General features: G+C 32.1%; 2 protein-coding genes across 2 annotated transcripts; both read left to right on the top strand.

Moving 5' to 3' along the window:
- Positions 1-5315: 5315 nt before the first annotated feature.
- Positions 5316-10897, top strand: LOTGIDRAFT_232590 (hypothetical protein; the record flags this gene model as incomplete). The annotated part of the gene is made up of 8 exons (XM_009057461.1): positions 5316-5808; positions 6191-6299; positions 6983-7093; positions 7545-7747; positions 8456-8526; positions 8697-8852; positions 9499-9615; positions 10183-10897. The coding sequence occupies 8 exons, from the start codon at positions 5316-5318 to the stop codon at positions 10354-10356; spliced, it is 1434 nt and encodes a 477-aa protein (XP_009055709.1). The 3' UTR covers positions 10357-10897.
- A 5796-nt stretch (positions 10898-16693) lies between these two features.
- LOTGIDRAFT_232589 (hypothetical protein) lies at positions 16694-25076 on the top strand. Its single transcript, XM_009057460.1, has 8 exons — positions 16694-16752; positions 18159-18418; positions 19337-19425; positions 21990-22073; positions 23123-23230; positions 23512-23619; positions 23829-23904; positions 24288-25076. The coding sequence occupies exons 2-8, from the start codon at positions 18247-18249 to the stop codon at positions 24494-24496; spliced, it is 846 nt and encodes a 281-aa protein (XP_009055708.1). The 5' UTR covers positions 16694-16752; positions 18159-18246; the 3' UTR covers positions 24497-25076.
- The last annotated feature ends 739 nt before the right edge of the window (positions 25077-25815 follow it).

The raw sequence follows: 25815 nt of genomic DNA, 5'->3' as shown, positions 1-25815 counted from the left end.
TCAACTCGTCCACATGTCAACTCCTCAACAGTTAACCCGTTAACAAACTGAGTTAACTCATCAACAACCTTGAGTTATCTCCTCTACACAAATTATTGAAATAAAGATGTTATTTGAAAACTAGTGGTGGTTTTGATTTAATAACGATCAAACGCTCGGAAATATCTTTATACATCGCTTCGGTTGTGAGCGATCATTCAATTAACGGAGACCAGCGGTATAATAACATTATTTTATGAAGGGCCGAATAGTAAGACGTAAAACACCATTTTGTCTGCAAGGTGATAAGGTGTCATGGATTTGAATTCTCTTCAAGGTAAAATAAATTCTGATGCCTGTGCCAGTGCTTATGAGACCCAGTGTTGGTTTTCACCACCGTTATGCCATTTTAATCAGTTAGAAATGATGAGAAACTGTCATTGTAAGTAAGTGGTGGTTGAGTAGGCCTGGTTGACCTTTGACCTATTACAATGTATTATATCCTGCGCAATTATCAAAACAATTGACTTTGTTAAAGGTCCATTGACTTCTTTTCTATTTGATTGACGTCTGTTGGGTGATTAGGTGCTGTGGGATCAAATCTTACTCAAGGTTATAAAAATTCTGATGCCTGTACCTATAAGAGTCGGTTCTACCTCTACCTAATGAATACCTAACGAGCTAACTAATTATTAATAAATAGCATCATAAATTAGAGAAACATTTTCATAAGTTTTCATGTCATGTCTCATTAGCGGCTAATTGCAAAATGAATCTATTTTTGACAATATTAAGAAAATAGATAATTCAATTTTGCATTCTTGTTAACACTAAATTGTTCCAGCTCTTCAGCGATAAGTCCAAGGACAACTTTTTTGGAAAACTGCAAATTTCTAAAAGCCTATTGGTTTAGAAAATAAGCAATCTGTCTTTGCTTAAAAACTGTGTGGAAATTGAAAAGGGAGAAACCATTGAAAGCCTTTCAATGAAAACATTGCAGAGGGGAAACATTTTTTAGAAACCAGCAAAATTCCAGAAAAGTAATTATTTGATATGTTAACATTGAATTTTCTGAATTCTCCGCGATGACGATTAGGAGAAACATTTTTTGATGAGTATTATATAAGAAGGAAATGAAATGAGTAATATTGTCAAGTATTGTATGATATACTGGTATATTGTCTATATATCTTCTTTATTTACTTACCATTAAAACAAGGTAGGAGTTCAAATTGTTAGTAAATTCTTTAGTTTATATGCCTCTTCATCTTATCTCAATCCAGTTTTTCCTTAGCTCAATATTTTTTAAAATCCATTTTTCCCTGTTGTCGTTCAGATGGGGCAATAAACATAGGCCATGTGTCTTGACTTGTCTATAACTAGTTTCCCCTTAGATCAAGATTTTTTTCATTGATGCAAGGCAGAGGGACTGATGCTGACATGGAAAAAGTGTCTAGTTCGAATGGGACAATAAACCGAGGACCTGTGTGCTACAGGCTGAGCATGTTAAAGATCATTTGGAAATCAAATACTGATATTTTGTCCTGAAAAATCATACTTTCACATAGTTTTTTCAGTCTTGTATGTTTAAAAATCCCATGACAGTGGGAAACTGAAAAAGGAAACAAATCAGTCAAAATTGATGAAGTATGTAATGGACTTTATAATCATGTATTTAATAATACTAATGCTAGATGTTAAAGGGCATTATGTCAGAGTTAAAAAAGTAACGAGTTATTACGCAGTTGTATTTATTTTATATTTAAAACATAGTTTGAGTTGGTTTATTGTTACTCATTTGCTTTCATTTGCCCACATCTTTTTGGTGAGAGATGTTCTGATGTTTGGGAAGAGTGAGTATCCTGAGCTTTTGTCACCAACCTCAAGATATGTTATAGTGGAGCTCAAATTGTATTAAGTATTCTTAAAGGGCAACAATTAGCTTTTTCATGGTTGATTTGGATTTGTGAACAGTATAACTGATTGACAATGAATTCAGGAATAGCACTGCTTCAAAAAATTGAAAGTAAAACTAAAGATGAGATCAGTATTATTCTGTTTTTCAAGTTGTCAAGTTTTTTATTGATGAAGAAATTGAAAGTAGAACAAGATGTGATGTCATGTTATGATGATATATATGATATTGAGGATGTTTTATGATGTGTGACGACCAACTGAGAATAGATTCAGGTCATTTCATACCTTACTTTCTCTTAATATTAAATGAAGTAAAAAGGTGTGGATTTAAAGGGATTGTAAAGAGTTTTTCTAACTTTTTAATTTGGATCATTAATAGGAACGATTTGTTCAATTCCAATTTTAAGTCAGATGTCTGTGGTTCCTGCAATTCCACAATAATTCAACATGTTATGATGTCACTGTGGTAAAAGGTGCTAATGATATCTATGGACCTTTGTGATAGTGACGTCATAAAGCGCTTAGTTTCAATGATATTGCCACCTGCAGATGTCTGATGAAAATTTGGAATGATGCAGATTGATGCTATCAGTGTCCTCAACACACATAAAACATGTACAAATCCTTTACAATCGACTACTTGATAAAGACTTATTACCATCATGAAGACATTACGTTTAAAATTTGTACAAGCACGACAATTCTGTTAAACAAAATCTCGCCTAAGGTATGGCAAAATTGAATAGTAGTGGACTCCTCCAAAGAGAATTATCAGCAGGTAAGAAAGTTATTTATTAGACTAATTGTTATCCAGTAATTGTGTACAGTTATAACATGTTACGTGCATTATATAATGTCTCAAGGTTTCGTTATGTCAACATAAACTTTATAATGAATAAAAACATACAAGCTAGGACAGGGTTAAAAAGCTCTCATTGTCAGTTAGTGTGAAGGATTATTTGATTTAACAATAAGAAGAATTTAAGACATGTATAATCTTACTGTTTCTCATACAAACCAACCCACCTTTATCTCTATCTATAGCCCGTGTTTTTAGGATTGACAACAGTTAGTTATCATTTAATTGTAGACAAACAATATGCCAGATTCTTATTTTGAAAATTACAGATTTGAATTGAATCTTACTGTTTCTTATACAAACCCACCCACCTTTATCTCGATCTATAGTCTATATTGTTTTAGGATTAACAACAGTTTGGTATTTGTAGACAAACTAAATGCCAGAATTTAATTACGAAAATTACTATTTAAAGTTAGGTTTGAATTTAATTGTTGTTAAACTACTCTTCTCTTCCTACAGCTTGTGTCCTTATTAGTTTACAACAGTTTGTTATCATTTTATTGTAGACAAACTATGTGCCAGATTTTTATTTTGAAAATAAATACACATTTGAATTCAGAAATATGCCAGTATCACAAAAATGTTTCATTTAGAAAAAAAAAGTTGTTATCTTTGTCTAATGGCTTTGACTTTATAAGTGTTTTACATTTCAAACCCTGAATTGAAAAAAGGTACAGTCTTAATGTCATGACAAAAAAGAAATAAATTTTTAGACTTGAATTAAATTCTCTGTAAATGAATAAGGTGGTTAGGGTTAGGTGATAAAATTCGAATAGACCTGTAAATAGGGTGGCCCAGAAAATGACAATCCTTAGTTAACATATCTAATTATCTTAATCTATAACTTGCACCATGTTTTATCATAAATCTTTACTTTGTGACCTAGGCCAGTGCTTTCATGAGACTGTGTTCTCATCACCATCTAACACTACTTTTTATTTGTTCAATAAAATGAAATTACATTACTACTTTTCAGTATTATATTTTTTGACAAGAAATTTTAAAAGGCTGCTATTTCAAAGTATTTCAACCTACAGAACTGTAATTTGGTGAAAAGATATCTAATATATTGATTATTATGAGGCCAAAATTTTATGATCTTAGCTTTGATACTTTGTAAATTATCCTGAAATGAAAAATGTTATAATTTTTCCTGGACCACCCGATACATTTAAATTGTACTGAGTATATCAAAGTTCATTTCAATATTTTTTTTATTATTTCCTGTTGAATGATATCATGTTGAAACGGGTGACGAGTGAGAAGACCTCTGTAAAATGTGGACAAGTTGAGTCATGGTGTTGATCTGTTGAAATATATTGTAGGTTTTATAAACTTGATTGTGTGTGTAAATGAAATAACTAATGTAGATGTCACTGTCAAATACTAAAGACTATTCTGTGTATGGTTAATTGAAATAATCTTACAAATATTTTAACTAAGTCACTGGCAAAGACATGAAACTTGTATTTTGTAAATATTTACATAGACGTTTTGAGCTGTATTTTAATTCAGTATGGAAAGTTAAAGCTGATCAGTAGAATGCTTGTGCAAGGTTTCAATAAGAAAGTGAATGATCTAGATTGTGAGACTCAACCTTAAGTTTTGTTACTATTTCAAAACTTTGTTTGAATTGAAGACAAATCAAATGTCTTATTCTCTCTGTGAAAAGCGATATGTATGTGATTCTTTCAGCAAATATTTTGATCACTGTATCATTTAAAAGTAAAACATGCTTTTTTAAAAGGTATTAGTATTAACCCTTGCAGTACTGATGGCAACTGTACGTTTAAAATTACGTGATAATACCTGAACGGCCATTGAAATAAAGGTAAATTAGTGATGTAACAATTAACAATGTTATTGACATACAATCTAAGTTATAATACCTTGCTTTTAGGCAATATGAATATTATATGATGGTTAATTTTATTCAAACTCAGTGTTCAAAGGGTTAAGGGTATATGATGTTTAATTTAATTCACAGTGTTCAAAGAGTTAAAACAATAAAATGGTACATTGTTATGTGGTCTCAGGAAATATGTGGTGAAATATGTATGTTTATGTGGTCTCAAAATATTTTGATATGTATGTATATTTATCTATATACAATGTATATACAAATAAATATACGTGTTTATATCAATATTTATTTTATTATCATTCCAGATAACCTGACCTAATTAAAAACATGTCAACATGGATACCAGATGACCTAGTTTTAATAATTAATGCTCAATTAACAAAATAATTGATAAAGATACAGAAGAAAGCATGATCAGAAATTAACGTGATAGCTGATATTTTAAAGTTTTAATCCCTTGTTTGTGATAAGTGTATATTTGAACAAATTGTTTTGATAGAGAAAAGCCTGTGTTCTTTGGGAATCATCATTTTAAGGATTGTGACTTTGATTTCTGAATTTTGAATGAGGATATTTTTGAAATAGTGCAAATGTACAAGTGTTATATAACTTTGGAAAAAAAATTGAAGCCATTTACAGGAGTGAAAATTTAATTGTGTGATTGATTTCTGTGCAAAAGTGAAAACTGAAAAAATGTCGAGAATGGATGGATATTTAAACCCAAGTGCAATAAATTATGAGGATCGTGATGCAAAACCGAGTCCTCATTTTCAAAAACAGAATCAAGATGTGAACAGCAGTGATACATATTTAGATATGCAAAATCAGAACCCGAAACCAAAATCTCAAAATCATATGAGCAACATTTCTCCAACAAGCCAAGATGGCTACTTAAATCCACATCCGTCACAACATGGACGAAAAGAAAAAGACGCCTCAAACTCAAATATTTTCAATTTACGAATCTCTCCTAAACCTGACGAAATCTTACATCCTCGAAACTCAGATCAAAATCAAAATATTCCGCCAAATAACAGACCAACGAATCATCAACCTTCCCAGAATTCTTACATCAATGACCATCATGCACCATTTCAGACTTCCGCGTATTTAAATCCTCATCCGACTCAGTATGATCTTGAACGCCAGCAACGCATAAATTCTGGAAAAACTAGATTTGATTCAGGTAGGAATTTTGTCATAGGTTTTGCTTTTCTCAATCTAAAACTACACCAACAGTTTTCAAACGATTCTGATGAAACTTAAAATGGATGTTTCGTTTTTACCATCCGCATGCCGTGGTGGGCGTATATGGCTGTGGTCCACTATCTTTTACTCCACTACTCAATATCTAATTCTTCTTTTAATAATTTGCAGAAATGCAGTCAAACTCTGGATCTAAAACATCATAACACATGCTTATAACTCACAAACAAAACAACTTGGGGAAGACAATTGACAACACTAGGATATTTGACTCAAATTACTCATGTATATTAGGTAAATCAACTTGTCAGTCTGAAGTCTTTATATTTGACATTTACAATATTTTTATGTTTCTTTATCAGGTGTTGGTGATTTAGAAATGAACAATGTTTCTCCGTTACCTCGTAATTCAAAGGCGTATGAATACATGGATTCTCCAAATCATTATGAAGAAGTTCCCACATTACAAAGGTCAGTGACAGTCTTATGTGATTATTTTTTGTCCTGCATTGAAATGTACAGTGAAAAAAAATTGTACGTAGTTTACATGCAGGTCTTCATAAGGTAGAGCTGTGGAATACACAATAATACTGGCTCAATATATCAGTGAATCGATGTATTGCGATACGACATGCCATGAATCGTGAAGTCGTGTATCAATACTTGGTGATATCTTTTATTCCAAAGTTGTTTTTTCACTGAAATTGTTACAAATTATTTTAAGACAGTAGACACTAACCACTTCTATATATCACAGTTATAGAGTTATGAATTAATATATATAGAAACTTATAAGATAAAACGTTAATTTTTAACCCATTATCTAATACTAATACACAATATTATCACGCACTATTATGGTGTCTGCGTTATGCCAACTTCTTGATTTTTTTGTCTGGATTTGGTGCATATTATTTACTGCGGCAGATTTACTTAGTTGTGCACATTTTATTTGTAATCATAGATTTCGGTGCATATTATTTACCTTGACAGATTTACTTGTAGACAGTTTATTTGCAATTATAGAGTAAACAAATTAAATTCATATAAATTATGAAAAGAATTGGGGAATGACTAGTGTACAATGAGGGAAAAATTGTTTAACAGTCTGTAGCACACAGGGTTTATATACATGTATATTGATATATTTTCAGACAACCACCTGATTTACTAGTAGGAAGACCACCTGTAAATGATTTAATCATAACACAAAGTACAGATGATACTGATGATAATACTACAGTCTTTAGATCTACTACCAAAAGGTATGTTATTAATCATTTCAAATCAAGTGAAGCAGGTGTCCCATTTCCCAAACATCAATTTTGTTGTAATAATGGTATTTCTCAATGAAAAGGTCCACACTTACGACAAATTCTAATCAATTTTTCCAAAGTTAACTCCCATTTCCAAAACAAGCTGTCCTGATGAGGATTGTGTATCTCATACACCCATCTGCAGTATGAGATGAGCTCTAGTCAATTAGCTTACATTAAGATCTATATTAGAAAGTTAATCTCCATTTCCAAAACTAGCTGTCTTGATGAGGATTGTGTATCTTTTCAGCGATTTTTCAGTTCTTTTCACATATTTTAAAAGTCAAATATTGGAAAAGTAACCCCATGATCATCCTGAAGAGTATTTTATCTCAAACCATGTATTGGCAGCTTGAGATAAGCTTTAGTCAATTTGATTAATATATTCTATTTTTTAAAGGAAATATACCAATCCACTGTACTCGAGAATGGTGAGCGTGGCATCAAGTTTTTTCTCTGATGATAAGACTTCCTCCAGTCCAGTAAAACAGGTGGATCATTTAGAAAAACAGGTGTGCTGTCAGTGTGTGTTGATCTTGATACTATTAATAGTAACACTGGGTTCCACAGCTCTGTGTGTTTATCTGATGATCCAATCAGAAAGTAAGTAAATGTTGCTTTGATTTTGTCATGATTTTCACTATTGTCTCTTCAATACGGGGGAAACTTTACATTTTTCTATCGCGTTTCCCTTTATATAATACATATTCATGATGTCACATGATTTTCAAACCAGCCAATCAACATGCTTTCAGATGAAAAATTTGTTATGTTTCACTTTTTTCTCTTCAACCTGTCCAAATCTTATTTATATTTCTACTGACAAGGAAATATCAGCAAGAGCAATCCTTAAATCCTGGTCTTAGGAACAATGGAAATATATATTCAGTATGTTAAATGATTTTCAAACTGGCAAATCAACATGCTTGGACATAGCCATATTTATGTTTTGTTTTGTAAATATGAACATACTCTTAAAAAGTCATGATTAATATATGAGTACAGGCAACCCCTGTCATTTGAAAAAGGTTGTTGAAATTGAACACTATTTTGATAAAGTGAACCATGGTTCTGTCAATTTATTGATATGTTGGCGTGGATTTAACAAAGATGGCTTCATAAATTGCCAAATATTGATCAAATACCAGTATTAAACCATGTGTATATGGAAAAATTCAAAAATTCAAAAATGGGCACGTTATTACGTGAATATCTTTCCTGGGGTGATTGCATTTTAAAATGATGCTGAAAATCTTTAATTCTGGTAGATACTAACCTCATGGTAATGTTCTTTAACGATATATTTTCCAGCCTACGTGAGCACTAATGAACTGTTATTAAGGATACAAAAACTTGAAGGAAATATGCACAAAAGTTCTGCTGTAAGTTCTAATTTTTTTAAAGAAATACAATAAGATTTTTTATAATTCTTAATCTTCAGTCATACTTCAAGTGTAAGTTCATAATTTATATAATTTTGCATATCACTTTGTTTATCTGTGGTTGACTCCAATATTTTAACTATAAACTTCACAATCGAATGTAATTTCAGCTGAAAGGGAATATATCTGGTGGTGTGGATTATAATTTACAACAAATCTCGATGAATCGAGACCAAATAGAATTCACGTATAAAAACTTATCGTCTCAACTAAACAGTATTACTGATAATCTTCAACAACAGATTGATAATGTCTCTAAAATGGAGGTAAGAAAAAAGTCAAATTTATATATAGACCGCACTCAATACAAAACAATCTGCCTCAAGACATACAAAATTTGTACTTGACCTTGAATATTTGAAGGGACTAAAATTAGAAATTATGTACAGCACACTTTTTAACCTTTAATGGGACAATCCGCTTTTTTTGTATGTCAAAATATTTTGTTGTGCTCAAATTCATGAAAACTATACACCAAAATCTAGAGAAAAGTGCCCTTTTACGTAACTGAATGAATCCAAACACCAAAACTAGGTCACTCTGCTTTATTAACAATTAGCACTCTCCGTTTTTAAAAAAAATTCAGTTTGATCAAGTAGATACATAGATATAAATAGCATACTGGCAACAAAATCCTTATTATCCAATGATACGAATAAAATAATTTATTTATTTATATAACTACCTGCAAACAGGACTGATTCGACTTTCTGGTTCTCATCAGTGCAGTGCTGATACTGGAGTTGAGGTTTGACTATATAGCCGCCTCAGATGATCCCACATATGTGGTATCATCGTACCATGCTAGAGTGCTCAAACTAGCAAGCTAGTGATCTACGCACACTCTCTAACGACAATAGTACACTCTATTCCTTTAACTCTGTTTCATTACATATATATTTAAAATTGTAGGGTCCACCAGGAGTGGGGAATCTAACGGCATGTTTTTATAAAAACTTGACATCCAGTAGTATAGCTAGTGGTTTTAGTTCAACAACGTCATACGGCCCTTCTTTAACTGATTTGGATGTAAGTATTTTAGATTCAAGTTTCAACAAATAGTTCCTGGATTTCGTTCTTTGGTAATGTTTATCCTTGCATTCATCAAATGAAATGAATTTTAGTGTCCTACTTTTCTGCACCGGAGGACACGTTTTCTATACCTATACCTCACTTCTGAATGACCTGAGGACAGGTAATGTCATGCAAAGTGCAATGAGGGAAATTTTGCTATGACAGTGGCATTAGCCTAGTCTTTATTGATTTCCATCTGTTGAGTGATCGCTAAAAGTGCACAGCCTGTATCACACAGGGCCTATCTCATAGAGTCATCTAGACTCCTCCTCGAATTTTAATGACCTTTACGGGCAGACATTATTTACATTTTTAATTTACTCTTCTAGACACCTTTTCATTATGAAATATTTACTCTCATATACTTCTTCATTTGAAAAGTTTATTAGCTGCTATCAATGTCTCGTCAATATTGTTTAGATTCTGAGTGTTGTTTTACGGTTCTGATCGTTAGTACTTGGTTTATTTTTTGTCATAATTGGAAATTAGAAAACTGATAATAAAAGCTGTATTTTGTTTCAGACTAATGTGATTATGTCAGCATCGTGTTTAGTAGTTGGAGGTTTGAGAGCCAAGTTAGAAATAAACTTTACAGATGATAAACTACAGTACAGGTGTAGATGTGAAGAAAAAATACCTGGTGCTAAAACTAGAATTTGTACTTTACACATGTTATTGTGTCCTAAATTTTCCTAATTAACTGGAGCTCAACGCATGCTGCTAATGCGTGTTTTGGAGAAACAATCCTCATCAGGACAGCTTACTTAGAATGGTGGTCAACTTTCTAAATTTGGCCTTTAGGCTTATGAGCGGAGTAACCTAATTCATTTAACATGTGTTAATATCCTGAATACTTTTAATTGACAAGAGCTCATCTCATGCTGGTGACATGTATTTACTGACACATGTTTTGTGTTTCTAAATATTCTAAACTAGAGCTCATGTAATTCATTCAATGTGTGTTGAATCCAGAATACTATCAATTGACTTGAGCTTGTCTCATGTTGCCGGCACTCGATTTGGATCCAGAATATTCTGAATCGACTAGAGCTCATTTTATGCTGCTGACACACGTTTTCGATCCGAAATATTATTAATCGACTAGAGCTCATTTCATACTGCTGACACATGGTTTGGATCCAAAATATTATTAGTTGACTCATCTAGAGCTGGTCTGATGATGCTTAAAAAGATATAAATACAGTAAACTCTTTTAGAACAGAAATAAATAGCATGGAAGATGAAGAATATGGCATCACATTAAATATAGGTTATCATCGATTAATGGCATTTTATATGGCAACATTCTGCAAAGCAGAAATTATCAGAAATGGACATATTTTTTTAAGCTCAGAAAGGTGCTGAACAAGTGAGCATTCCTATACTGTAACATTATTTATTTTGTGGGCTCCTAGTTCATGAATTTTGGTTTCAAAAGCCTACCTTATTTAGTGTGATAGTGGACTGGTTTTGAAGATTGTCTCATGAAAATAATAAATTCATAGTAGACCTATTAATTTGGAGAAACAACTTATTCTGAGCAATATATCTTATCAATGTGTTTATTTTGTATTCTATTGATAAATGCAGTTAATATACAATGTATTTATTTTGTAAGTTTTTAAAAATATTGTAAATTATTGTAAATTGATATATATATATCCCATTTTGGATATAACCTTAATGAAATGTTTTAATTCTATTTTATTTAAGAATAAACCTCTACTTACTTTAAAGTCTTTGAAAGGCATTTAGTAATTGTGAGTACAATTTATAGACACAGCTTTATGGAACGACAATCACTGGTTAAAGTTTTATGCAACGTTTCGACGTGTGTCTATATACTCTACTTACTTTGTTTGTTTTTTACAAATTTTAAGATTTTTTTGTTAAGATTTTATATTTTTCAGCCAAATAAAAGCTGACTAAAAATGGCCAAGTTCCTCTTTTATCATAATAGGTCATGTCTAAACTTACATTGTTAAAACCCTTACTTTATTTATACTGGAGAAATGGATTTTATTTGTTAATTAAGCCATAGAGGAGACTAGAAGTTTCATTTGTATATGATATGTTTTTGTTACTTACTAAGCTTGCTATGTTCGTAAGTATGAATGGTATAATTGATATGGTTTAATTATCTATTTGTTAAGGTCTATGTTCTAGTATGAGTTCAAATGGCCAAGTTTCAATTGTATATGATAAGTTTTTGTTTGTAAGCTTGAATTGAAAAATTTAAATGGTTTATATGTTTATTTGTTTCAGACCTATGTGCTAGTATGTGCTGAAATAGCCAATTTTAAATGATATGTTATGTAAATTTGTTAGGCTTATTTTGTGTATGTAATAGAAATTTGGACGTGGAAGCCTGTTGTTTATTTTGTAATAAGCAATTTCCTTTAGAATTAGGAATGTTGAGAAATTCGTAAAAATTTTCAATATGCTTATTTAGTCTTTTAAAATCATTCCTGAATTTGAAATTCCTCTTCCATAGAACAATAATTTAGCGGATATTTCAGATGTAACTATTCATTCATGGCATTCCAAAATGGTTTGTTGTTAAATTATACATAGAGTAGCCTCCCTTGACACACTATTTGAGTATAAAAAGTTCAAATTCAGAGACTAAACATTCCAATTATGAAAAAACTCTATGTTATTTGTATTTTTTATTGTACAAATTCAATTTGTTAATGTTTGTTTTTAAGTATTACACTAATGGAGGCAGAATAAAACTCGTAATATTTGGGAATTATCTCCCTTCTAGCATTAATTGACTATGCAAGAAAAATGCATTTACAAGGCAGCAGAATTTTATTTTGCACAGTTTATATTTAAAAATGATATATGTTTGCATTGTAACATCAGCAAAAAGTCATTATAGTATATTTGGCACTTAGTTAAGTTTTCAAAAAAATGCATTTTTCAGGCAGCGATTTTACCACTTGCATATATATATATTTAAATAGTGTAAAATTATTTTTGCAATGATTATTGTAAGTAAATTCTGTATATTGTGGTAGTTGATTATTATTTTCATCTTGAGCTCACACCAATGACAGAATGTCTTGCATCTCTTCTTTCAAGCAAATTACATACTAAACTGATAGGCAAAACAATGTCATGTAGTTGTATTATATCTTTATTTTTAAAGACATCAGAGAAAGGTTATATATATATATATTGAAGTAAAAACATGGGAGGAAGCAATATTTTATCAATAATAATATGATAGTAGATATAGTATACAATGTTTACTTACATATAGTCTGTATTTTATACTATCATACAGAGAGTCTACTAATGATAAAAACAGGTGCCTGTGGGAGAACAACAGTGTTAAAAGATCTTTAAGGTAAAGAAGCAGTAGAATGTTAAACGAGTTGATTGACTACTGAACATGTAACAGTGTCTGGTTTATCAGTATATATAGATAGAAGAGACGTTTCTTTTGCAGTTCAGTTCAGTATATATTTTGTGATATTTGCTAAGTCTTGAATGTTGTTTTCAGTCTTGTTATTGTATTTAGATTTATAAGATTGATGTATTTAGATTTATTTTGTTAATTTTTGAGATGAGATTTGTTTTAAAGTATTTTTTGTGTATATATTATGTCAGATTTTGTTATGTTATGTAAAATATTAAATTTTATGAAATTGGCAGCCATTTTTCAAAGCTGTTTTATTCGCAGATGTTGGCAAATATCTTAAGAAGTTTTTTTCTAATTTTCCTTTTGCTTGTCTTCCATTTCAAGATATTTCGCCAAATAATTTATAAATTTTGAAAGAGCTAAAAGTTGAATTATATTTTATTACAATGTTTTGTTTTATATTTTATAAATTTTTGTAAATAAAATATCATGAAAATTGATAGTTTTTTGGAACAAAATTCCTGAGAACTTCTTTCTTTTACAGAGGTTTTAAACCCACAGTGCCTATTTTCCCAGCAGATAAAGACACAATACACCTTGCTCTCTACATCTTCACAATGGAAGACTAATATAAACTTTGTCTTATACCTTGACTGCAATAGCCACTTTCTTGTATCACGGAAGTTTGTAAATGCAGTGATTTAGTTGGATTGTATGTTAACAAAAACAGCCAATCAGAGTCTCCGACAGAAACTCTGTAAACAATAAGCCATAATGTCTGTCGATTGGCTGTATTAACTGGCATAGTATCCAATCAAAGTGCTGCATTCTGTGATACAAGAAAAGTGGCTATTGCAGTCAAAGTATAAGTGAGGTTCATTATAGCCTGACATTGTGAAGATGAGGTGTGACTAGAGGAGATGCAGTGTACAATGAGGTTTACAGTCATAAATGATGGCATCTTCAAGGGGCCCTCAAACCACAGTGAAGATGAGGTATAACACACAGTAATACCTTGACATTGTGAAGATGAGATATAACACACAGTAATACCTTGACATTGTGAAGATGAGCTCCCAACTGCCTGAACCATTCCAGTGCCATTTTGGTTCCACTAATGATTTATAAGTCAAATCAATTTTCTTTCAATAGAAGAAGTTCAGTTCATTCATTAATGTTGATTCCTCTGTATGTACACACTTTTTATATCAGTATTGATAATCCTTACATAAGACAATAACCTTGATATTATTGATGAAAACAGCAAACATTGGTTGTAGAGGTTGAAAACTGTCCTTTGGAAGCTTTCTTACCTGCGTACCTAAGCATCTAGCGAACAACAGTCTTACTACCGACTGAGCTATTCCATGACTCTTGGAACCATTAGCATAGGAATCATAATATTTCTTACGCTGAGAAGGATTTGAACCTACAGCGCCTAATAGCCTTACAGATGACAATCCCACTTAGAACAAACTGAACTATTCCATGGCCTTGTGGGAGCCATTATTATTTTAGGGAGTGTGGAATGTCTCCCTGTTATTTGATGGGAGCAGAAAAAATAACAGAGCATTGCTTAAAATTTTGCAACTGCTACCTAAAAAACATGCAACCGGAAATACCTCAAGATGATGCAGGCAGCCCCCCGCCAGGAATGAATTGGTGCTGGGGCTCAGATTTTGTAGAATTAAAGGCCCACAAAACTCATTTCTGACAATTTTGAGCTGCCAAAAATGTATCAAAATCTATACCTTTTTGCTTATGTATAAATGAAATGAATCAATCTCTGCTGAACTGAAAAAAAAAAGGTTTGCTGTGGCTTGATTCTCACTTGCTGGGGCCCAGCTCCCATAGACCCCACCCTAACCGCAGAGCTGGGTGCATGTTCTATACGGATAATTTCTTTAATTACTGGAACCGAAGACATCTGATGGACAATTTGAATGGTGCTATCAGCGTCCCAAGTACGTACACATAATAAAAAAAAAATCTTTACAATCGTTTTAGATTCCAAGGTTAATGTCCTCTGTCGCCCACTTGTGACATGAAGATTTCTTTTAGCATCAAAACAACATGCTTGACCGATTTCACCTGGAAGTACCAGACTTACAGGAATAGCAGAACAATGGATATTGATTATCTATTCAATTCCAATCAGCTGTAAACATTTACTCATAATAAAACCTTGAGATAAACGATAGAATTTAATAATTTATATTTCCATCATCAACAAAATTAATTCTGTTTCTTCTTAGTTAGAATTTTGATACATCTGCTAATTGCTAAATTAAGAAAATAATTAGCAGATTTGCACATTTTGAACATCAACATAAAAACATCTTTGAAGATAAAAGATATAATTTAATAATTTATATTTCATCATCAACAAATTTCTTTTTATTCCTTTTTTGGTTTAAATCTTTAGATAAATGTTTGCCATTTGCGATTGCTAAATATGGAGATATACAACTGCCAACCCGATCAACTTGACGCTTCTACGATGCCAATCCCTCTGATTTTATCACTGTGGGAACCAAGTTTGCAAATCTGAGGGTTTTATCTCATGATTGAACCATGGACCTACAGATTAGGGTGCAAGTACCTTCTCTTCCCAATTATACACAGAACAGGAGCTGTGATATTTTACCTGTAGCTTCCTGTAATTTATTTCTAGCATCTGTCAAGGTTAAGTTTGTTGTAATTAAAACTGATTAATAATGGACAAGATTAATTAATGTTTGAAGGAATCGGGTGTCAAGAGTTCAAATCTCCATAACTGTGAATAATAATATTTACATTGTATCTTGGCATTTAATAGTTTACAGTTTCTGACATGACATTGGCTTTTCACTCAAATAATCAAAGAAAAATGTCACAATTAATTCTATACCAGATCATGCTTTAACAAGAATCTTTACATTAATGGGGCTCTTCCACTTAAATCACCATTTCAACTTAAATATATTATTCTTAATCATAGTTATTAATTCACTGTATAATAGGCCTCTATGCAATAGTTGAAAAAAGCTTTCAATTAGGCAGACTGCTGAATATCATTTGTTTTATATATTTTTCATTATTCATTCATTCCTTCATTCATTCCTTAATTAATTAACCCATCCTTTCATTCATTCATTCATCTCTCAGTCCTTCAAACAATTCAGAGATCTTAAATTTTCCTTCATTCAATCAAACAATTCAAAGATCTAACTTTTTTCATTCATTCATTCATTCATTCATTCATTCATCTCTCTGTCCTTCATACAATTCAGAGATCTTAATTTTTCATTCATACATTTAACTCAGTCCTTCAAACAATTTAAAGATCTTAATTTTTCATTCATTTAATCATCCCTCAATCCTTCATTCCTTCATTCATTCATTGATCCAAAATCTAAATTTTTCAATCAGCATTAATATATCATAGATTACCTAATCAATGTTTGACAATTAAAAACAACTTTAATGACACAACTATATCGTGATGATCTAAGACCCATTTTGATTGGATGTCTCTTTATTTGTAGCAGACGACATCCTGAAATACGGTTAATTTGATCAAAACAATAATAAACCCTCCCCTATTTATTTACCTGTCACCTTGACTACCTGTGGTGACGTCACATGAACATGCTCACACGGCGAGATTCCAGTAAGTGATATATGACAGGAAAAACATTGTAGAGTTTATTATTGATCATCTTTGACTGACAGCTAGACAGGTAAATACATTCTTTTATTCACGCTTTTAAGTTCTTCAGTGTAAGGTGCATTATCGAGGTGTGGTATATTGCGAGGTGGGTAATAATAACGTTTACAGTTATCTTTTATTTCATAGTAAAGTGGGCAATAACTTTTATACACCACAGTTGATATTGCATGTTTTGGCTAGTGCCTTTTTATACCGGTATATCAGCTAAATCATATTGCCAAGCTTATCTCTTCAATTAAGGTTTTTAAACGATACATTTATGAATATGATTTCATATAGGGCTATAAGTTTGATATACTCCAGACGATGTTGTTTCCTATTTAATTTTTGATCAGTTGATCTGATTCTATTAGTGAAGTAATATCTAGATGTGTATAATTTTTGCCAAAAATTACATTTTTCTTATGAAAGACTTAGTTTTAAATTTCTTTTGAAAGCGAGGTGAAGATGTATGTATATTTTAAGCTTCCATTTACTATTGAGTGGCATTGTAAAAGCACAGGCTCGTGCAAAAGGCTCGTGTTTCAACAACTGCAATCAATCTCTTTGTGCTAACTTTATAAGGGTGATAGGTCTGTAAGAATATTTTGTTGCAAAAGGGAATTTCTCTTGTGCAGTAAATTCTCATTTACTTGTAGATCCAATAAATATAGGGCTAATGCTGAATGTTTTACAATATCATAACTTCAAAGTGTTTCATTAGATATGAAATAACTTCTTACTGAAGTGTTTTAAAAGATTTTATAAGCGGTTCTAGTAGTCAAAGTGTTTACTCATTGATCTACGAACGGGTATTGGCCAACTAAGTAAGATGATGTATATTAAAATCTAACCATAAGTTTATATAAGAATATAAAGGCTATAATTGGGTTATATTACTAGTTTATTGTAATATTAATGATAGGATTAATTGAGTAAGTTGGGTATTAACACTGAATATCAATATTATTGTGGCTTTTGATTTATAGAAAGTGGATTATCAGGATTTTATGATTTAATTGTACATGTATTTAAAAAGTTTTATGGATTAGCACACAATATATACATTTTTATTGCAGTGTTGAACTCAGTATATGTTTAAAGCACAAATTTAAATGTTTTAAGAGATTCTTTCTATGTAATGCCTTTAAGCCCAATAATAATGCAAAAAAATCAAAAACAAAATCACTCATCAATTGTGCCTTGGTGCATTCATATAAGAGCTTATGTTGTGCCTTGAAATCACCTAGTATAGAGGGCAATACAACTAATTGCCAACTATGAGCTATTCCACTGCTACCAAGGACAGTCTTACAACCCAAGCAGTACCGCAGATGGAAGTTTTGACGATTGCGCAGTTCAAAACTTGTATACCCTTGTATTCCTACAGCCAGACATAAGCTTGGAGAATAATGCTTGTATTATTTTGTATTTCAGAGTTATTACATGTGAAAAAAAAGCAAAAATCAAAAATCAACCTTAGTATTATTAACATTGACTGCTGAATTTAAAATAAACATTTAAAATGGGATGTGGGTCGTCTGCCCCTGTTATCGGTGAAGCTACGGTGACAGATGACGGAACACAAACAGATCGTAAAACAGAGAAAGAATTAGGTGTGAAAAAATCGTCTAAAAATAAAGTCATACCATTAGATAGCAATAGTAATAGAGAAGATCTGAATTCTAGCAATCCAGGTAAGAAAGCAACTTTTTCTTCAGGGTCGGTGAGGGGGTGGGGGTTCTACCGTGGTAATTTTGTATTTAGAATGCGTACTTTACCCTACCACCAGTATCAAGGCTGGTTTGGCTTTGCCCTAATCACATTTAAAATTTCAACTTTTTTGAATAATTAGAAAAGAACCCTCATGTAGATGATAGGAGTTGAAAGCTAATGCAGAGCTGACTCTCTCCCACTGGACCAAATCACTTTCAACTGAGCTATTCCTACGCTATGTTGAAGCCTAAATAATGGATCTTTTTTACACCATGCTGGTTGTCTTTTATAAGCTAAATTCATCCTGCAGCAGTGTTTGAGGTTACTTTTTTTATAGGTCAGTGGTACTAAGTTAACCGTGTGGTCCAAACTAAAAGTTTAATGACCTCTTTCTTTAGATCTTTTAAAAGAAAAAAAACAATCAATATGTTTAAATGTTCTTCAGTCGTTTAATCTTACATTATTTATTGTAAAAATTGATTTTTTTTATAAAAACTCTTTTAAATGGAGGCGTAGTTATAGAAATCTAAAAGTTCAATAAACTCAGCACAGTGGCATTTGTAGGTCAAATGTGTACGTAATCTACCATTGTTTTTTTAATGAAAAATGATTGCAGTCCAAAGAGCATACTTTTATTTCAAAAATTTAACTTTTAGTCAACTTTTTAGCAAGTTTTTTTTACCATAACACTTCTTAAAATAAACAAAAAGATACTCTTTCATGCACTTTTAAATTGTGAAAACTGGAAAACAGATCTAAAAAGTTGATGTGGAAGCTAATGATAGGGGTTTAAAGCTGTACCGCTCCAACTCTCAGAAGCACCGGCTGTGGAATTGGAATTAGAACCAATGATGGAATTAAAGTCAATATTACTATTTTCATTCTTTTGATATTTTCAGTACCGAAATCAGTAGCATTTGAAGTCCCATTAGGACCTGATAAGGATAAAGCAGCTCTATTTTTAGCGAAACCTCCACCAAGATTAAAGGTAAAAATTAATATTTCTATCAATACCCAATATGATATTATTGGTTACTTTTAAGTGTTGGTTATGGATGGGATAAGCTGTTGATTTGTCACATTTGGCGATATATCTTTTGTTCATGATCAGGTGACTCATTTTGTAAGTGGTGTAGATTTGCTGTCTGTTTTGTAATTAATGCCAACATTCCTAATTATCAAAATAATGTCAGAAATGGTGACATTTCTTATATTGATTCTTGCTAAGCATGAGTTATGGCCGAGCTAAGCTGTAAGTTTGTCAGCAGGCTGTCATGTCTTTTGTGGATGATCAGGTGACTCATTGGGTTGTGATTTAAATTTGATGTCTGCTCGTTACAAGAGAGAGATCCATTGGATATTAAATTGTAAGTGTGCACCACATTACTTGGTATATTTCAAGAGCAGAAACATCCTGTTTCATTGGGGAAAATATTACATGATTATTTGATAAAATCAAGAATGGTTTAAAAATATCAAAAAATTAAAAAGAACTGCATCAAAGGAAATTTTGTTATAGTAATGCTTGTTATTTTTGTAAAGGGCACATAATCCCCCGTAAAGCTACATATTTATTAACACCTACAGTCTTCTTTAAATCAATTTTCTATTTTGATTACCATCAGTTGATAATCTGGTCTATTCTATTAACTAGTAACAATTTTAACACAATCTTGTTTCATTATTCATGATTATCTCACTTAGTATAAAATATTGAGCCTGGCCTCGTTGATCAATCTAAATATTGACCGCTTCTGATCACTGATCACGGCACGCTATGGTGGACAGATGTGTCCATTGGCTTTGATTGGTTGTTGAGATATGGGTCAGACTCTAGGTTGACTAAAAAAGGTAGCTAAACTTTAATTGGTAGTGTGCAGTGGTGGTACCAGCCTGAGACTTGGGGTACAAATAGGGCGGAGTTTTGTGGAGCACATAGGCGCACGCATAAATTACTTTCCAAACACATTATTTATCAAATATTTGTTGCAACATGCAAACGTGTAACAGAACTCCTTTGAAACATTATTTTAACATGATAGTTGACAGGATTGAATTATTGACAGTTGCCATGGTAATACTGCATGTAATATTCATGGGTTTTCAGGATTGGTTTCTTGGTCTATTTCATTTGTAGGTATAAAATGTTCTTAACAATAGGTCTATATGATTTAGACTGTTAGTCTGTTATGAATGGACATGAAAGTCATAAACGCAATCTTTGCGTCTCTTTCAATGATGCAGGTAGACAGGACTGACATGGCGAAAGTGTCAAGTTGTTCAGGTAGGACAGTAAACTGAGGCCATGTGTGCTAGTCATGTTAAAGATCAGTTGGAAATCAAAAAATATAGTAGGCTGATGTGTTTCTGTCAGTTTTCTCCTTGCAATCATTGGCTGCTATGAAATTCAGTTTTGAATCAAATATTATTCTGAAATGATTTAAGGCATTAAAACACAGAACTGGATGTCTGTTTTCTCATTGTTATTGTCTGTTGCTTTGAAATTCTGTATCTACAGATTGTCAATTTGCGATGACTGACTTCACAAATCTTAAGATATACCAGAAGTTGATGTCAGTTTTCTTCTGATTTTCGTTTGCCATGACATTTTTGTCTGAGATAAGACCAGTTTCTATTAACGACTACAAAAATATTATGCACTTTGCACTGAATCAGAGTTTGTAATATTTTTTCTTGTGGTTATCAGTTGCTATGGTAATCTGTGTGAGCAGTATAACCAGTTTCTATGTATGACTGCAAAAATATATTTTAAATTCCTAAGTTTTCACTTTGCACTGAGTCTGGATGTTTGTCATATTTTTCCTAATCGTCAATAGCTATGAAATTTTTGTCTAGGATAAGACCAGTTTCTATGTACGACTGTAAAAATATTATGTAAATTCCGAAGTTGACAATTTATGTACTGAATCACCGTTTGGAAATGTGCTCTTCAGTTGCTATGAAATTCTGTGTCTATAAAATAACAAGTTTCTATGACCCAATTGCACAAACATTATGATAAAACCAAACACTCAAAATATCTACAAAATAGAAATGTGCTCGGCAGTTGCTATGAAATTCTGCGTCTACAAAATAACCAGTTTCTATAACTCGACAGTACAAATATTATGATAAAACACTAGATCAGATCGTCTCCACCCTGTTATCTAATATTGACTCTCATTCCACTTAGTTTAAATCAATTAAAACAATATATATCTCCCTTTAGATCTGTTTTCATCTCGCTTACTTCAAGTTCTATGTCCCAATTTTAGTAAAGTTTGAAATAATAATAGAAAAATTTTTACCCTGGTTTCTCCCTGTCAGAGATATGAGGATGAACGGGAAACACGCCCAGTTTTCAAACCGAAGCCTAGTGAGCTACAGGCTGTGAATGTTATATCTGTTGACTGTCAAGAATAAAAGAGAGGAGAGTAATGGAGATGTCCATGCAAAGTTTCGTTTATACAGGTCTATATAGCATGCTTTCAAATATGCAATAACAGCAGAAAATGGTGATTTTAAAACTTAATGTGATTCAATTTTTTTCAGAGATTAGAACCTTTAGCATTACCCAAACTAACACCAGAAATGTTGGCAGAAAAACAGAAATTAGCAGATGAGAAGAGGTTACAGGTATGTATACAAACAATTATCAAAGAAAGACCTGGATTAATGTTAATTGAGCTTATATTATACCAGATATTCTAGGATGTCCCTGTGCCAGACATGATATCCATATACAGTCAAGGTGTCTGTTTTTCCCTTTTTTGTACGAAATCATTAGTATAATTAATGCAAGAATGTTGATCTCATGGTGTTGCCCGTCTTCATCAGTCCAATTAGGTGCAGAAAAGTAGGACATAAAACTCCATTCCTTTCATTTGTTTTGTTTGCCTCTCTAACATCCTTCTCTTCTCCCCATGGACTAAATGTTAGACAGGACCATGTCCTTGTGTATTGGGCCTAACTCTGACCCATGTAAAATAAAGCGTTAATTATTATTATTACCACTATGAATATATAAGATTGTGTATTAATACGAAGCTTTGATTAACATCAGACAGTATCAATATCTCAATAAGAATTCTGTAAATAACAAGTGTTTGTTTACACATTGCTACTCTTCAAAATGGTGATCAATATATTTAAATCTGATAAATGCTATTAAAATCTAAGAGTGAACTGTCTGTGATTATGGATGTTTATTTTGTGCAATCAATACTGTAATAGATGCTCTGTCTTGTTTTCTTTGAAGCGTGAATTATCTCTTGTTATCGTTATGAGAAAATACACGCTGCTTCATCATGTGACAAAACAAATAACCTGGCGAAGCAAGAATGGAGATGATGAAGCAGTGTTTATTTCCCAATGATGATGATAAGACCAAGATTTACATTGATCAATCTTTATAAAAAAAAAAACAAAAGAATTTTTTTAAACTTCAAAAATGTGCTATTTGTTCAATTTGACCATGTCTGTCAATCATTAAGTGGGCGTGTTTGATGACAGGGATTGCTGTATATCATCTTATGTTAAGTTTTCGAGAATAAGAGTCCAAGTTTGTGAAATGCTTAGCATGCAGATTAAATATCTCTTTAAGCACTGTCAACAACATACATGTTTATGAGTCAGAACGTTTTAACTTGATCAATTATTGATTTATGCATCCTGTCTATTTGCAGCAATTAAAAAAGAAAGCCAGTTCATCGAGTAAATCATCACGAAGGAGGAAAGAACTGATGAAAGCAAAACAATTTGAAAGAGAACAGACGTCCGAGATCATTCACTTGGTAAGTGTTTGTCCATTTGCAATATTTGTTATTATTAATTCCAGAAAACTTCAAAAATTAAAAACTGATTACTCTTCCTGGAACACCCTTTGGTTTCTCTTTAAAGATATGCAATCCGACTCCTACCTTAAAGGGATTGAAAAGAGGGTTTTGCAAACTTTTTATGTGCATCAAGGACAAGGATAGAATCGTTTTGCGCCATTTTCAATCAGACGTCTGCCCCAACTTGTATCCAACACAATGTTTACTTCCTTTAAATCATAAAATTATTAAAATTACAGAAAGATGAACAGATGAAATCAGCAGAAGAAAAACGAGTTGCTAGGTTACGAGAAATTCAGGAAAAACAGAAATTACGAGAAGAACGAGCCAAGAGAGCCAGAGAAAAGGTGAGGACAAGACTCCCAGTTTTACACCATGCCTAGCCCTACAACTTTATTCTCACCCAGGCAGATATTAAATTTGAGGAACTGGGTAGGACTAGAGTTCTGCGTAAAACCAGGTCCCTTAGAAAAAAATAAGAAAAAAACCCAAAGAAATGAAATTGAATTTGATTTTTCGGGGAAAAAATAGATTTGAAACTATTTCTATTTTTCAGGCAAAAAGATTAAAGGAAGCTGGTGAAGATTTAGAAATTGATGTAGAAAAAGATGAAGAATACAATAACAGTGATGGTGAGGATCACTTTCATAATTTCAAAAATCACCACAATGGTTGCTTTTCAGACATTAATTATGATGAAAAATTGTAGTAGGGGGAGGGGAGGAGGGGGGGAGGGGAGGTGGGGATTATTTTGTTATCTTTCAAAAACCCTTCTTCCTTTTCTGTCTTTTAAAATCAGCACAGCAGAATGTTGTGAACATCTTGGAAATAATTACAGTCTAAACTATCTTGCATTTGCGTTGAGCTGTTGGCAAACCAAATGACAGGTCAAATTTTTATGTTGAATTGTGGGAGAACTGAACCAAATGCTATACAGATAGATGAAATTGAACGTTACGATCTGAATATTGAAACTATATTCTTTTAACAAATAATTGTTCTTTTTTATTGGTAGCCGACTCATGGCCAGGTGATGAGAACAAGATTGAACGAAAAGATCAGAGAGCCGAGTCTGGATATTCTAGTCCACATAAACAACAACGAAACCCACGGGAACATCCAATGAGTGCCAGCACGGTAGATAGCTTCGACACTGCCTTTACACGTCAACCCTCTAAAGCTTTACAGATTGCACAAGACACAGATAATTTCTTTGATAGCTGATAATATTATACATCAGGGTACACGCTGAATCAAATTCTTATTCTCAAGTGACTTATTGATCCATATTCACCATATCAAATTATATCCTCCACCTGTGCTTTTGTATTATAAATTATCTCCCCTTAATCTCTCCTTACATAAGAGCTCAAAAATTCAGTCAGCTGAAAAAAAGAAATGTAATGTAAATTTCTAAAAGTGAATTATGCTTTGTACGTCAACATATCCTAAGTATAAGTTGGCATCAGAAGGACATAAAAAAATTTGCTTGCTTTCATCAAACAAAAGTTCTTCTTTTGGGTTAGCGTGAGTCTGATGACCTCGGACGTCTTCTCAAATCATTCCAGTTGACCCAGCTGTAAATGGGTACTGATAGTCCAGACTAGATCGATGTCAAGAGGTTTGATCAAGGATCAGCTGGTAGACAGAATCCTCGTGAACCCAAGTTATTATCCTTGTAAATATATGGTCTTTTTCTATCTTTTTGGTATAATTTATAAGGTGAATATGGATCATAATATTTATTCTTGTAAATAATATTTATTTATTTGTAAAAGATGCATTTGAAACAATTTTATTCATTACACTGTGATACTACTTATTCAATACTTTCGTGCAAAATCGTTTTGCTAGTTAAGGTAAAAATATTGGCCAGAAAAATGTTTATTATTCCATTCCAAAAATACCGCTCTCAAAAAACTGAATGAGAAAAGCTAAGTCAAAGACTCTCAGCTCTCCAGGTGTATTTTGATGCTGAACATTTAATTTTGTTGCTAAAATCAGTAAATTTGACTTTTGCAAAGTTTCAGACATGTTAAAAATTTCAACTTTGAAGGAACCAAAAGTCATTCAAATTCAAACCTAATGTCTTCTTCTGAGGTATCAAAATAATGAACAATATTGATGTATTATAGAAGTCATTGAACAGTATTAAGGTTTTAAACCTCATTTATTATGTAGTCAGGCATTACACTGTACAATATATACTGTATTATGTTAGACAAGGGCAGTAACTCTGTACATACAGGAGATATCTGCATAATAATTAGTAATCAAGTTGATTTAATTCTGATCCAAGTTCAGTACTGGTTACACTGTTAAATATATTATGCTAGACAAGGGCAGTAACTCTGTACATACAGGAAATATCAATTAATAACAGAGAATCAAGCTGATTTAATTCTGATCCATGTTCAGTATTGGTTACACTGTTAAATATATTATGCTAGACAAGGGCAGTAACTCTGTACATACAGGAAATATCAATTAATAATAGAGAATCAAGCTGATTTAATTCTGATCCATGTTCAGTATTGATTATA

Source organism: Lottia gigantea (assembly GCF_000327385.1).
Source record: "Lottia gigantea unplaced genomic scaffold LOTGIsca_30, whole genome shotgun sequence".
NCBI classification, from domain to species: domain Eukaryota; kingdom Metazoa; phylum Mollusca; class Gastropoda; family Lottiidae; genus Lottia; species Lottia gigantea.
This window is presented reverse-complemented; position numbering and strand designations above follow the sequence as displayed.